Source organism: Lissotriton vulgaris, chromosome 1_1, assembly GCF_964263255.1.
Source record: "Lissotriton vulgaris chromosome 1_1, aLisVul1.2, whole genome shotgun sequence".
NCBI lineage: Eukaryota > Metazoa > Chordata > Amphibia > Caudata > Salamandridae > Lissotriton > Lissotriton vulgaris.
In genome coordinates this window covers 2,028,110,542-2,028,125,228 of record NC_141685.1, presented here as the reverse complement: position 1 = coordinate 2,028,125,228, position 14,687 = coordinate 2,028,110,542, and the positions used below count along the sequence as shown (strand labels likewise).

At 43.5% G+C, this 14,687-nt stretch overlaps 1 protein-coding gene across 1 annotated transcript in view; it reads right to left on the bottom strand.

The window, feature by feature from the left end:
• The window catches only part of LMNTD1 (lamin tail domain containing 1), a 1,301,017-nt gene that overhangs the window by 182,396 nt on the left and 1,103,934 nt on the right, over positions 1–14,687 (bottom strand). The window contains exon 15 of the mRNA XM_086938753.1: positions 12,959–13,131. Within this exon, the coding sequence (XP_086794879.1) occupies positions 12,959–13,131 (173 nt within the window). The remainder of the gene's footprint in view (positions 1–12,958; positions 13,132–14,687) is intronic.

The following is a 14,687-nucleotide window of genomic DNA, read 5'->3' as shown; positions in this document are numbered from 1 at the left end:
AGCACACAGACTGTCCCAGTGAGGAAATATAAATTTTGGTCATGTTATGTTCCCTAGCGCGTACCCCACCGACTCCATGTACCAGCTTAAAGTGCATGTAACTTCCCTCCTGTACCAGCTATGAAGACGCAAATACATTTGCGTCCAACGTTAACTTGTCCTCTTTCAGATCCACCCTGAATGGATTATATAGTCCGTTCCTAAGTATGCTATGCCACCGTCTTTTTGTAGTACACTTTACATGTTTCCCTGCTCTGGCAGAGTAGGCCCTGATTACTGCCATCGAGCCTCTTTTGGCTTCCTGACTCTGACAGCCTCTGCCCAGGCTACCTCTGTACCCGTGAACTCTGACTTACTTTCAGCGCGGCCCCTCGCGCTCAGCTCAGCCTGCTTTCTGCCAAGACTGACTATAACCTTCGAGTTATCTGTTCCGCTCCTCGAGAATGCATTCCTGCCTACTAGCTCCAGTAAACATCCTCCCCAGCTGCAGAGCCAAAGGGCCGACCTGTCACAATGCAAGTAATTCATAGCCTCTGTTACCATGCTTCCATGGAAGGCCCCGTGCCCCACGCTTCTCATGTAGACACTTAGGCGCTTATACACGCATCCACAGTTAGCATAGAATAGCTTCTGCCCTAGAGACCTTTCCGCCCAGATAGTATGGTTCCTAAACATCAGATATCAGATACGATAAAAGTACAAGTTGGTCTGACATGCCAGACTTCTGTCTCTTTCCGTCAGTGTAAATGTCAAGTCCCCTGCACCCCGTCAATCACACGTCATGCAGCTGCGCGCGCATCCAAGCTTCCGATTTCTGCTGACACTGCAACAATTCTGTTAGCACCACCCCTTGGTGCCACCCACTTGCGTCACCTATCAGTGACGTTTCTAGCACACACCTCTGATTCACGCCTAGTTTACGCCTCTTGATTACGTACTAGTAACACGTGTATACTGTTATCTTGTCTTCTCTCAGCTGTTACGCCTCTTACATTACTTCTTATGGTATAAATCAAGTATATAAGCTATGTAATGTCAATAAAGTTTGCTCTATCCCTTCTGACACCCCTGTGGTGGTCAGAACATGATATCCTGGTCTAGACCATTCCTTTATGAGGAATAAAACCCTTAGAAACTCTAACACCACGGACTCTGTCTTTTTTCATTCCGATTGAGTTGCTATTGATTAAGTACTTACCTGCATAGAAATTAAGAGAGTAAATTAATTATTTACGTCATTTTGGCGCCCGAACAGGGACCCCTCCCCCACCTCACGCGCCGGTTGGCGCATTGCAAGCTCTGTCCCCTGCCGTCAGTTAGACGGAACCTACGCGTACCGGCAGGATTTCCTGCATCTCCCTCTGACCCAAGGAGGTGACGAAGACTGCGATCAGTGCCCAGACGAGGCGGTGAGGAGTGCGGAGGATCCCGACCAGAGCCTAGCCGAAAGAAGCAAGGTCCGAGGTGTCAAGAGGCCCACCAGGTTTCCGAAGTCTTCCGAAGTTTTCCGAAGTACCGAGTCGAGTCCAGTCGAGTTTTCCGAGGCCTTCTGTTTCCGTGCTTCCCGGTGAGTACCATTGCTGGGTCGTATCTAGACGGGTTTGGGTACGCAAGTCCGGTCTGCACTGTTTTTAGGCAGTGTATCTGTACTGTTTAGCAGTATATCTAGTATTCCGAATTTCTGCACTGTTACATCAGTGTATCTGTACTGTTGAGCAGTACATCCAGTATAGGGGGGTAGTCATCTATGTTTTATATGTCTTCTTATGTGATTAATGTCGTGGTATGAATGTGACTGTTTAATGTGCATTATTGTGTTCCTTGTATCAACTAGCTGTAACTCGTATTAAATAGTAAAGATCGAGCACTCAGTAATAAGTAAACAAAATGCCGTTTTTCAACAAGTTAAAGCAGATAGGAACCAGGAAAGGGATACTGGAGGAAGAAATTCCTATTCCCCCTAGGGACACTCCAGGTAACTTTATGTACCACAAGCATGGCATAGATGCCATATTATATCTAGATTTATGGGCCGATTACACCAAACACCTAGACGAAAGACACAGATGGCCTGTTACTGGAACATGGGATGCCGAGTGCATCATGAAGGTAGAAGAAGCATTATGGAAAAAGAAAGCTAGACAATCCCAGAAAGACGCCATAGAATTCTGGCGTAAGGAATCACATAAGCGTGCTGAGAAAGCACTCCGTAGAGAGGACAGACTTAAAGAATCAGAAAAAGCCCAAGAAAATGAATTAGTTATTGAAGGGATCCGAGTAAAGACAGAACAGATAGACCGTGCTCGAAACAATCTTGTAAACGGAATGTATCTCGCGGCCGAAGGTACACCTGAGGCCCCATCAGACATACCGAAAAACTTACCGTTACCATTAGTTCCAACTAAAGTAATGCATAAAACTACTAAAGACATATTCTTAAATTCATATTTGGAGGATGTAGCACCAGCTTACGCCAATCTGCCTGTTCGTGCCCTGCCTACTGACAGGGATGGGGGTGGCACTACGCCCCCAGATCATGTTCCGCCAGTACCGCGACAGACTTCCCCTGTTCCGCCAGCTCCGCCACTTCCCGCACTCAAGATTGACCTACCGAAACAGGTCCTACCTGATCCTACTAAACAACAAATTCAAGTTCAGATACAGACTCCGCGGAGAGATAATGCCCAAGCATCCGCCTCAGGAGGTGCGACTGCGGGTCCGCAGACCCCGCCATTAACACACAGATTCAATTTAAGGGACACGCAGAATCCGTTCGTGTTCCAGTCTCCCCGTCTTGACGCATTAAAGGAAAACATGTCAGTTTGCAGATATGATCCAGTACCCGGAAATAACGATCTAATGATATTGGCATCACTACGATTAAGATCTGCCACTGATATCTTGCTATGCTATGTAGGAATGAAGGAGCGTCTCGATAGAATATACGAGTTTGTACAGACAGGGAAAGACCCTGACAGTATCAAGGATGCCATGGATAAACAGAAAGTTGACATTCAAGCACAGATATTACGATTTTTCATAAATTGTCTAATAAGAGAACGAGACAGGCCCGAGACAGATCAAAGTGAATTAGATGGACTAACAAAGTGGGGTCAAAATATAGCCGAAGGAAAACATGACAAGGGGGCTTGCATAGCCAGTATGTACCAGAAAATTAGAAGGGCAGTGATAACGGCACATCAGAAAGGGAATGATAAAGCTTCCTCCGAGGAGGAAGAAGAACTTACAGAACAAGGAAGGACTGCAGATACTATAGCGTATGTAGGTAAAGGAAACTACCTTAGGAAAGGCATCCGTCCGGAAAACAAGAGAGTTTTTCTCTCTGCTTTAACAAACCCGAATTCTTCTGAACATCAGTTCCAGGAAACTGATAAAAGGCTTCGAGACCGAATGGGGTACCATGTACTCAATTCTATGGATGAACAGGAACTAGCCCGGTCAGCCGTGTTATGGGCCGAAAACCCAGACATATATAATGACGATACATTAGCACAGACATTCTTGAACCTTTCCCCAGACGAGCAGAAATTAGCAGGTGTATACATGATTCAGCACCTCCTCATCAAGTTCAGAAACAACCATTCCGATCCAGGTCCCTTACACGAAACATTAGAAGCACTACTCATGGATAGATGGAGAGGTTTCAGTACCAAGTTAATACAAATAATTATAGAACAACGATGTAAATATAACACCTTTATAAGTTCTGAATATGTTCCCCCCCCGCCTCCAGAAAGAAAAACGTACCACATGCAATGCCTGAGTGGCATTGAAAGTCAGAACCCCTTACGAGAAGTACACCCAGTTATGGGTGCGGATCAAGTTTTGAAGCGTGTGTATGTCCACACACCACTGACTAAGTTAGAACTGTTAGAAATGAAGAAATTAGTCCCGTGTCATGATAAAGACCCTGCAGGTTTTCACAGAGAGCTTAAAGACATGTTACTGATGGGGGATTACACGTATGATGATATTATGAAAATGTTAAAAGTACTGTTGCCCACGGGCATTTACGAGAAATTAAAGGAAAAGGATTGGGAGGTGGGAGAGTCTAAGATAGCATGGGCAGAAATAGAAGACGAAGAAAGCAAACGAATCCCAGGGGTAGGCCTTGGGGATAGGACTAAAGCATTGCCCGGATTAATAGTACAGGTTTTGCCAAGATTATTGACAACTAGAAAGGAAGATTGGGACGCAATCTCGTCCTGTAAACAGAAACAAGATGAAGATACTAGTGACTTCTAATCAAGATTCGAGAAATGTTTCATTATAAATAGTGGCCTACAACCAAGCAGCGAGTCATATCCACATCTTTTCGTATCAAAATTAGTCGAGAATTCCCTACCGTTAGTTAAAAATAGAGTGTACAAAGTTGAAAGTACTTGGCAGGCAAATACGCCATCCCAGATGTTACAAATGTTACAATATCATCAGAACAGAATTAGGGAAGAACAAGATCAGGAACAGAAGCGTATGAAGGACACAAAAATGAAAATGTTGGTGGCTCAGACGGTCCCAGCCGACGGCCAGAGAAAAGGTGGGGCCCAGACAAGTCACAATACAGCTCCCGTTAAAGGGACATGTAATTACTGCAAGCAGCCAGGTCACTATGTACATGAATGCCCAGTCCTGAAACACAACATCTCAACAGGTAAAACTAAAGAAAGACCGCATCCGCCTAGACAAGATCAGGTCCAGCAACAGACTTCACAAAATGTACAGCCGATGCAGAATACACAGCCTATGCATGCTCCATCACACACAGCACAGACAGTAGCAGTACCGCAGCCACAGCCCATTGCCGCGACTCAGCAAGTTTCACAACAGATGTACCAGTATGCCCAATCTGCATATCCAGATTACCCCCGATACACATGAAACAGCCTAGAGAGGGAAGGTGGTTTGCCTCTTATTGAAATTCCTGTAGATCAAGAAGGTCCTTATGTACACAGTCACCTATTGGGAAAAGACAGAAAGTTTTTAATTGACACAGGGGCAAGTCGCACTACAATCAGTCACAATGAAGTCCCAGGGGCACCCCTCTCAGGCTCACAGAATGTATCCCTTGGTTTTTCAGGACAGCCTATTGTAAATGAAGTTTCGGAACCAGTACCATTAGCTGTGGGTCCATTATCCCGAGTTACAGATTTGTTACTCACGAAATCATGCCCAGAAAATCTGTTAGGAATCAAAACACTGAAGGCTCTAGGAGCCATAATATGCTGTTCCCCGGAGGGAGTCAGACTCTTTCTACGGGATTTCAAGGGTCATTATGTTTTAAGAGATTTTGATGTCAGATTGAAAAATGTACCAGATCACTTATGGGCAAAAGGCCCAGCTGATGTAGGTTGTATGCATATCACTCCATATCGTGTTACACTCAAGACAGGAGTTGTTCTACCCAGAATCAGACAATACAAGTTACCACCCGATGCTGTAGTGGCTTTACTGAAAATAATTGAAGAGCTTATTGCCCAGGGAGTGGTCGTAGAGACCGACTCCAATATCTGTAATTCACCCATCATTCCAATTCTTAAACGTACAGACCCCAATGCACCGCCAGTATATCGGCTGGTGATTGATCTTCGAGAACTGAACAAGTGCATCGTACCGCAGTACCCTGTGGTCCCCGATATCTCTTCCCTATTGACTGCTATTGATTCAGAAGCAACGTTCTTTACTGTAATTGACCTCAAGAACGCTTTCTTCAGTGTACCTATTGATCCGGAGAGCCAATATCTCTTCGGATTCAGTTTAAATGGACGAAGTTTCAAATTTTCCCGCGCACCTCAAGGATTCACAGAAAGCCCCAGCATCTATAGTCAAGCACTGAAAAGACAACTAGATTGTGTTCAAATGCCAGTTAACACCGCTTTACTGCAATACGTCGATGATCTACTGATCACCGCACGAAGTGAGCCCGAATGTGAACAAGCATCATTGACAGTTTTACATTTCCTGGCCGACAAGGGACACAAGGTGTCTCCTTCGAAGCTACAATTCTGTGTTCAGCAAGTCGTGTACTTGGGTCACTTGCTGTCCAAAGTGGGGAGACAGCTCACTCCCGATCGCATTCAGTTAATTGTAAATATGCCACGACCCCAGACACAAAAGGAAGTGCGGGCCTTTATAGGCCTCACCTCGTACTGCAGACAATGGATTCCTCAATATGCATTTCTAGCTAAACCACTCATCCAGTTAACAACGCAGGAGGCAGCAACTTCGCCTGCCCTCCCTTGGACTCAGGAACATACACAAGCCTTTGAGGAATTAAAGAAAGCATTATGCCAAGCACCAGTTTTGGCGACACCATGTTACAACAAACCGTTTACACTTTTTGTTACAGAACGTGATGGTACAGCGTTATCTGTCCTCACTCAAGACCAAGCAGGTTCACATAAGCCTTGTGCTTATTTTTCAAGTACATTGGATTCAGTAGCCCAGGCACTCCCTGCGTGCTTAAAGTCAGTAGCAGCAACAGCGTTAGCAATCAGACAGAGCGATTCAATTGTTCTAGGTCACCAGTTAACAGTACAAGTTCCACATTCTGTAGAGGTTCTTTTAAACAGAACCCAAACTCAACACTTGACTATAGCACGACTGACAGGTTACGAATTGACACTATTCCAGCCACACATAGAAATCAGACGTTGCAGTATCCTGAACCCAGCAACACTGATACCTACAGTTATGACAGATCCAGTTCCGCATGATTGCATAGAGATCATTAATGCAGTAACAAAGCCCCGACGAGATTTAACAGATGTTCCATTGACAAATCCAGACCTGACACTTTATGTGGACGGTTCATGCATGAGAACAAGTACAGGAGAGTTAGTGGCCGCGTATGCCGTGACCACTGAAACTGAAGTTAAAGAAACACATCGTATTGATACACTGTCTGCTCAAGCGGCAGAGCTCATCGCTCTGACCCGAGCCTGTATTCTAGCCAAGAACAGAAATGTCAACATATACACTGATTCCCGTTATGCGTTCGGAGTCGTACACGACTTCGGCATGCTGTGGCAAGAACGAGGTTTTCTGACCTCTCATGGTGCCAAAATCCAACACGGTCCTCTCATTCAAGCACTGTTAGAAGCAATACATCTGCCTTCAGCCATATCCGTCATGAAGTGTAAAGCACATACTAAAGTCACAGATTCTGTTTCCCAGGGTAACGACCTGGCAGACCAGACAGCAAAACATACAGCACTGACCCACACTCAGATAACTGATACGACAATGACAACAGATCCGACAAACTGTATGACAGTCAGGGATCCCACACTAGATGTTATCGACATTCAGACACATGCTACTCCAGAAGAAATAAAGAAATGGATCGAACTAGGAGGGATCCAGACAGATCAAGGTTGGATGACAAAGGGAAAATCTACATGGTTCCTCCCTGACTCTATGGTTCAAGTTATGATAAATACAGCACATAGTCCTGCACATCTAGGAGAGAAAGCGATGTTAGACAGTTTACAAAATCTCTGGAACAATAAACACTTACGAGCAGCAGCAAAACAGAAAGTGCGTACTTGCATGATCTGTTGTCAGTTCAATCCAGGAAAAAGCGTCCCTGTAGAGCAAGGTGGATTTCATCCTCCTGATCACCCTTTTGAAGTCCTCCAGATGGATTATATCCAGATGGACCGTTGTCGAGGATTTAACTATGTTCTCGTAATTGTCTGTGCTCTGTCCCGCTGGACCGAAGCATACCCAGTCTCAGATTACACTGCCCCGACCACTGCCAAGCAGCTGGTTCGTGAATTCTTCCCACGATACGGCTTGCCTCGTGTCGTGTACTCAGATAACGGTCAGCCATTCTCATCTGCATTAATGAAAGAAGTTTCCTTATTACTGGGATACCAGTGGAAGTTCCATTGTGTCCGACATCCCGAAGCCGCAGGCCTTGTAGAAAGGCATAACCAGACACTAAAGATCCGCCTTGCCAAAATATGTCAGGAGAAAGGGGTCGACTGGATAGTCGCCCTGCCAGTGGCACTATTCTACATGAGGATGGTCGCCCATTCGAGATCAGGGCTATCCCCGTACGAGGTGGTCTTTGGCAGACCACCGAATATGTGGGGGACGCCCATTCCGAAAAAGATTACTGATGTTGATAGTAATATGTTGACAGATTACCTTGCCTCCTTGATGTCTGCACTCCAATCATGTCGTTCACAGGTTGCCGCAGCCTTCCCTGACAACACTGATGTAAAGCCACACGACGTCCGTCCTGGCGACCTTGTGTTCATCCGCAACTTCGACAGAAAGAGTCCGCTGGAGCCCCGCTGGAAGTCCCCGAAGACCGTTCTTCTAACAACAAGGACGGCCGTGAAAATAGAAGGAAGAAAGGGGTGGGTCCACACGAGTCATATAAAAAAATTCTTTGGACTGAAACCTGATCGAGACTCGTCCACCCCCACCAAAGACTGTGTCGAACAAAAAGACTTTACAGAATCTGAACGAGAAAAGACTCCTCAAGAACAATATCGCATGAAATTACGATCTAGCAAGTCAGACAGTTTAATTGTTTAAGTCCTCCCCTAGGTGAATCGGTTAAATAGTCTCTGACATGTATCCCCTAGATCGAGATAGAGAGAGAGAGAGAGAGGCCAAGAAACGTACATATTGTAAATCACTTCGTAGTCACTGCATAGGGACACTATTAATCATGTTTATTCTTAGTATTCTAATTATTGTTGTCAGCATCGTATTACCCATCTATTACCCTATTTTCAAGCGTGAACATTCTGCCTATAATGTATCTGCTGAACACACTTTTAGTGAGTTACCTCCACACGAGCTTTCCTACAGACTTGCGCTGCACAACAATACATTCATTAGTATGCTACATCATTCTCATCAAACTAACAATGCTACAAATTGCTGGATATGTGGCCGACTCCCTCCCTACCAGAATTACAAGGGAGCACTGCCCCTCTTTCCGTATCCGTTCACTCACAATGGCTCCTGCGGAGCATGGTTTAAAATAATTAATTCCTTAGATCCTGACATTGCTGTTTTCGATGGGGGCTGGGTTTGGGGAAATCTGAACTTAGTCCTGCTCGACGTCTGTTACCCAGATAAGGAGGGACTCCCCACCAGAATAGGAACTGATCTAGAAAATGAAGTATATGGATTAGGTAATTATACAATTAGCCTTATGATTCTTACTGTCGAGTCCGAAGCTGCACCAGTTCTACCAATTATGTCAGTATTGCCAGTTACTGGTGAATTATGTATCAAGAAGAAAGGTTCAATACACTTAGGTCATAGTAAATGTACTACTGTGGTCGAATTCAGTGATCATGGAAAATCGTCTTTTAAAGCTATTAGTCACTCTTACTTTGTTTGTGGTCATACCGCATACATACGTCTACCTCCAGATTGGGATGGTACCTGTTACATTGCATTCCTTCTGCCACCTGTTTTTCTAGCCCCTCCTGATTACCATAGAAATACCAATCTAGTAAAGAATAGACCCAGAAGAGATATCCCACTTGTCGACTACACAGAAACGGCATGGGAACAGTACACCGACTTTAATAAAGGATTCTTTTTCTTTTTAGGCCCTGTTCAGAATAGTAAATTAATACGCAGATTAACTAGAACACTTGAAGCAGTAGTGAATGAAACTGCCTCCGCCTTAGGTAACTTAACAGAAGAGCAGTCCGCCATGCGGGTTGTTGTCCTTCAGAATCGTCTTGTTATTGACGTCATCTTGGCAGATAGAGGTGGAGCCTGTAAGGTCATCGGGTCAAGTTGCTGTGTTTTCATACCACAAAACGCACCATCTGTATATCAAGCTATCACCCGTCTCCATAAAATTGCAAATCAGATACATCAGAATCCAGGCACCTGGACTTGGTCCGGTTGGTTCTGGACAACGTTAACAGCTTGGGGATGGAAGATCCTATCCTTCCTAGGCATTGGCCTAGTCCTAGTATTCAGTTGCTGCCTGTGCCTGCAGTGTGGGCCAGCGATTTGTGGACTGTGTGCCACGTCATGTATTGAACACTCCAGTTTTCTCTCAAAACGTAAACGAAAGAAAGAAGAACAAATGATGTTGCAAGAACAAACTGATCGATTCATGAGGATCGATATTTCATGAAGGGTCCGTAGGGAACAAGGAGGGAATGAGGAAATATAAATTTTGGTCATGTTATGTTCCCTAGCGCGTACCCCACCGACTCCATGTACCAGCTTAAAGTGCATGTAACTTCCCTCCTGTACCAGCTATGAAGACGCAAATACATTTGCGTCCAACGTTAACTTGTCCTCTTTCAGATCCACCCTGAATGGATTATATAGTCCGTTCCTAAGTATGCTATGCCACCGTCTTTTTGTAGTACACTTTACATGTTTCCCTGCTCTGGCAGAGTAGGCCCTGATTACTGCCATCGAGCCTCTTTTGGCTTCCTGACTCTGACAGCCTCTGCCCAGGCTACCTCTGTACCCGTGAACTCTGACTTACTTTCAGCGCGGCCCCTCGCGCTCAGCTCAGCCTGCTTTCTGCCAAGACTGACTATAACCTTCGAGTTATCTGTTCCGCTCCTCGAGAATGCATTCCTGCCTACTAGCTCCAGTAAACATCCTCCCCAGCTGCAGAGCCAAAGGGCCGACCTGTCACAATGCAAGTAATTCATAGCCTCTGTTACCATGCTTCCATGGAAGGCCCCGTGCCCCACGCTTCTCATGTAGACACTTAGGCGCTTATACACGCATCCACAGTTAGCATAGAATAGCTTCTGCCCTAGAGACCTTTCCGCCCAGATAGTATGGTTCCTAAACATCAGATATCAGATACGATAAAAGTACAAGTTGGTCTGACATGCCAGACTTCTGTCTCTTTCCGTCAGTGTAAATGTCAAGTCCCCTGCACCCCGTCAATCACACGTCATGCAGCTGCGCGCGCATCCAAGCTTCCGATTTCTGCTGACACTGCAACAATTCTGTTAGCACCACCCCTTGGTGCCACCCACTTGCGTCACCTATCAGTGACGTTTCTAGCACACACCTCTGATTCATGCCTAGTTTACGCCTCTTGATTACGTACTAGTAACACGTGTATACTGTTATCTTGTCTTCTCTCAGCTGTTACGCCTCTTACATTACTTCTTATGGTATAAATCAAGTATATAAGCTATGTAATGTCAATAAAGTTTGCTCTATCCCTTCTGACACCCCTGTGGTGGTCAGAACATGATATCCTGGTCTAGACCATTCCTTTATGAGGAATAAAACCCTTAGAAACTCTAACACCACGGACTCTGTCTTTTTTCATTCCGATTGAGTTGCTATTGATTAAGTACTTACCTGCATAGAAATTAAGAGAGTAAATTAATTATTTACGTCACCAGATTTAGCACTGTTGAAATTGAGTACCAGCAGGTTGCAGCATGAGATTATTTCTGTCTGGAGCAGGGGAAGGAAAAAAGTGGTTGTGGAGATTGGGCAATGCAACTACACTACCCGCAGCAGGCATTTGTGATGCTGTTGTTCTTAGGTCTGTGTACAAAAAAATTATCAACTTCACCTTACTTGACACCTCCCAATTGAGGAAAACAAACCAGTATTACTATATGGTCTGTTTGGTATATTTACTTAATACCTTTTTGCTTTTTATTTCATTATATTAAAAAAAGTTTAGGTACAAAAAAGACACTTAAATACATTCAAAAATTCCAACATAAATTTTCAAAGCAAATTACATTCCACATTGCATATATAAACACCACATAAATTACATTACATATATAGACACCATATTAATTTTGATCAACAATTAGACTCACATAAATGATATCTAACTAAACAAAGGACAAAGTGAACATTTAGATACTATTATTCAACAAGTAGCAAATTAGTGCATATTAAATTTGTCAAAGTCATTAAATGTACTGCAAATTAATGCATTCCTGATTCAAAAGCCGACGCATTTCGAACCCATTCCTGTCACTTTATGGGTTCTCATCAGAGAGCCCTGATGAGAACCCATAAAGTGACAGGAATGGGTTCGAAATGCGTCGGCTTTTGAATCAGGAATGCATTAATTTGCAGTACATTTAATGACTTTGACAAATTTAATATGCACTAATTTGCTACTTGTTGAATAATAGTATCTAAATGTTCACTTTGTCCTTTGTTTAGTTAGATATCATTTATGTGAGTCTAATTGTTGATCAAAATTAATATGGTGTCTATATATGTAATGTAATTTATGTGGTGTTTATATATGCAATGTGGAATGTAATTTGCTTTGAAAATTTATGTTGGAATTTTTGAATGTATTTAAGTGTCTTTTTTGTACCTAAACTTTTTTTAATATAATGAAATAAAAAGCAAAAAGGTATTAAGTAAATATACCAAACAGACCATATAGTAATACTGGTTTGTTTTCCTCAATTGGGAGGTGTCAAGTAAGGTGAAGTTGGCAATTTTTTCGTACACATTTAATTGATGGTCCAGCTGACTTCATGGTTAAGGACCTAACTCCTTAGTGTCAGAGATGTTCTTAGGTCAACACCTTCAAAGAAGCAGTCTTACAGCAACACACGTGTACCTGTAATTAGAATCCAATAACCTAAAGATGAAAAATGTATGTGATATGAAATACACTTTTCTGTTGTGAACTACTGCATTCTGAAATGGACTAGTGCACAGCGTCTATTACTTGTCGTATGGAATATTTAAAAAAGTTAAGGTTGATTCCTTCAGTGTTTAATCAATGTGTGCTTGGCCCTAGCCCGAAACAGACAATACATTTGGTGTAAAATTCCAAGCTTTGTCGGCCAACACTTTGGTTAAATGAGAAACGTGCAAAATTAAAAAAAACATCCTTGAGAATGATTTTTAAAGTTTAAATGCATGTTCAACTGGGAACCCGTGTGTCATAACTAGTAGGTGTTTTTATGTTTTCACTTACCAGGGGTTCGGTCAGGGGTTGCGGTTTGCGCTCTTGACTGCCGACACATACTGCTGCTATCACTGCCCAGGGCTGATGTCCTACATATCGCATAATCAGGATGTGTGGGGGAGGCTGTGCTTTGGGTCCAGGGGCTGGATATAGGAGGCAGGATCTTCGGTGGTCCTTTCTCTCTGTAAAAAGAATTACAAATATTATACATAAAAATGCATTGTGTGCCTTTGCACAATTTTCTCTTTGATTTATTGAACCTTTTGCCATATATTTTCCTTTGAGGTCATACTACACATCAAAAACACGTTAGGTGACTTCATTTCTACAATCTTTATACATTAAACTACATTGTTTACATAGTTATGCTTTAGAATATATCAACGGAAATTAGATTGATTTGTTGGCTGATTTACTGCCATGATTTTAGGAGTGTTTTTAAAAGCAGGCAGTCCCCCTCTCTTTCTATTGTAGAACTGACTGCATACAGGCGACAATCCAATTTTTTACAATGACGCTCTTGTTCACCTTGCTCTGCACTTCGGAGCCACCATTTTACTTTTGATATTGCATCCTACATATGCAGCTCTTAGGGGTCAAGTGCAAGGAAGAGAATGTCTGTGCTGATAGAGCATATGTGTATTGAAAACAATCCTTTAGCATTCAAAGAAGCTATTGAGAACTTGCTGTGAAGAGGGAAAAGAGCATAGAGTCAGAACTGGTTTATAGCACGTGACATAAAAAGTAGTTCCAAATTCAACAAAGCAGAAAAAAATCCAGAGGGAAACATGTGCAGAGCACACCATAATGGTGTGGGGGTCAAGGGGCATGTTTTATTAAAACTCTAATTGTTATCCAAATAACGAGTCAGTCGGTGATCTAAATACGGCGGGAACGGCTGCGTTTCCACCATTTTTCCTTAGCCAGGTTGTACCTGGAGAATTAGTTCTGTGCTTTAGTTGAGTATCAGCCTGCGGCAAAATGCACAATTGGTCAGCCACTGGCCCCGTTGACTGAGTTTGGCTCATTTAGTAAACTCGCTCTTTAGGTAGCACTTAGATTTTTCACCACAAAAATGTTTTTTGTGATGTATGTAATGTTGATGACCAGCAGCCCTGCTCTCACAATGTTTCCAGCGCCATGTGAAACAAAGAGCACATCAGGGAGAGACGGAGATTGGGCGAAAAATCAAATTTTTATATTTCCATGCCAGCAGACGGGCTGGAATCTAAAGTAGGTGTATGGATTTCTCCTCAGAGGGATGCAGTGTGGGACAGCACACATCTGTGTGGAGATGCTGGGAGAGAAGGGCTCCAAAAGATGCTCTCAGGCATTGCACTCAGTGCGACAGAGTCAGTGCACCTCCCCACACAGAGCTTGTCATCGTTCACGTATCAATAGTGACATGGACACTGAAGAAAATGATGTAGTATGAGGGAAAAGTGTTTTTGCATGAGGTCATGCCAATGAAAGGAGGCCTCCATGAGATTGCATAGCGCAAAATGTTACCGAGTTGCCTTCTAAAATAAACAGTGTCCGGTGCACCCATGGGCACTTCTCCAATACAGCTCCTGTATCCTCTCAGGATCTTTAACATGATAACATGATGAGTGGGAGAAGAACAGTGCATTTCCATGAATGTCAATGTGATACTTTGAATCTGACCTGCAATGGTGCCTGAAGAGTTTAACAATGTAGATGTTTAACAACTGTGGGCCTGATTCACAAAGGACCTCCG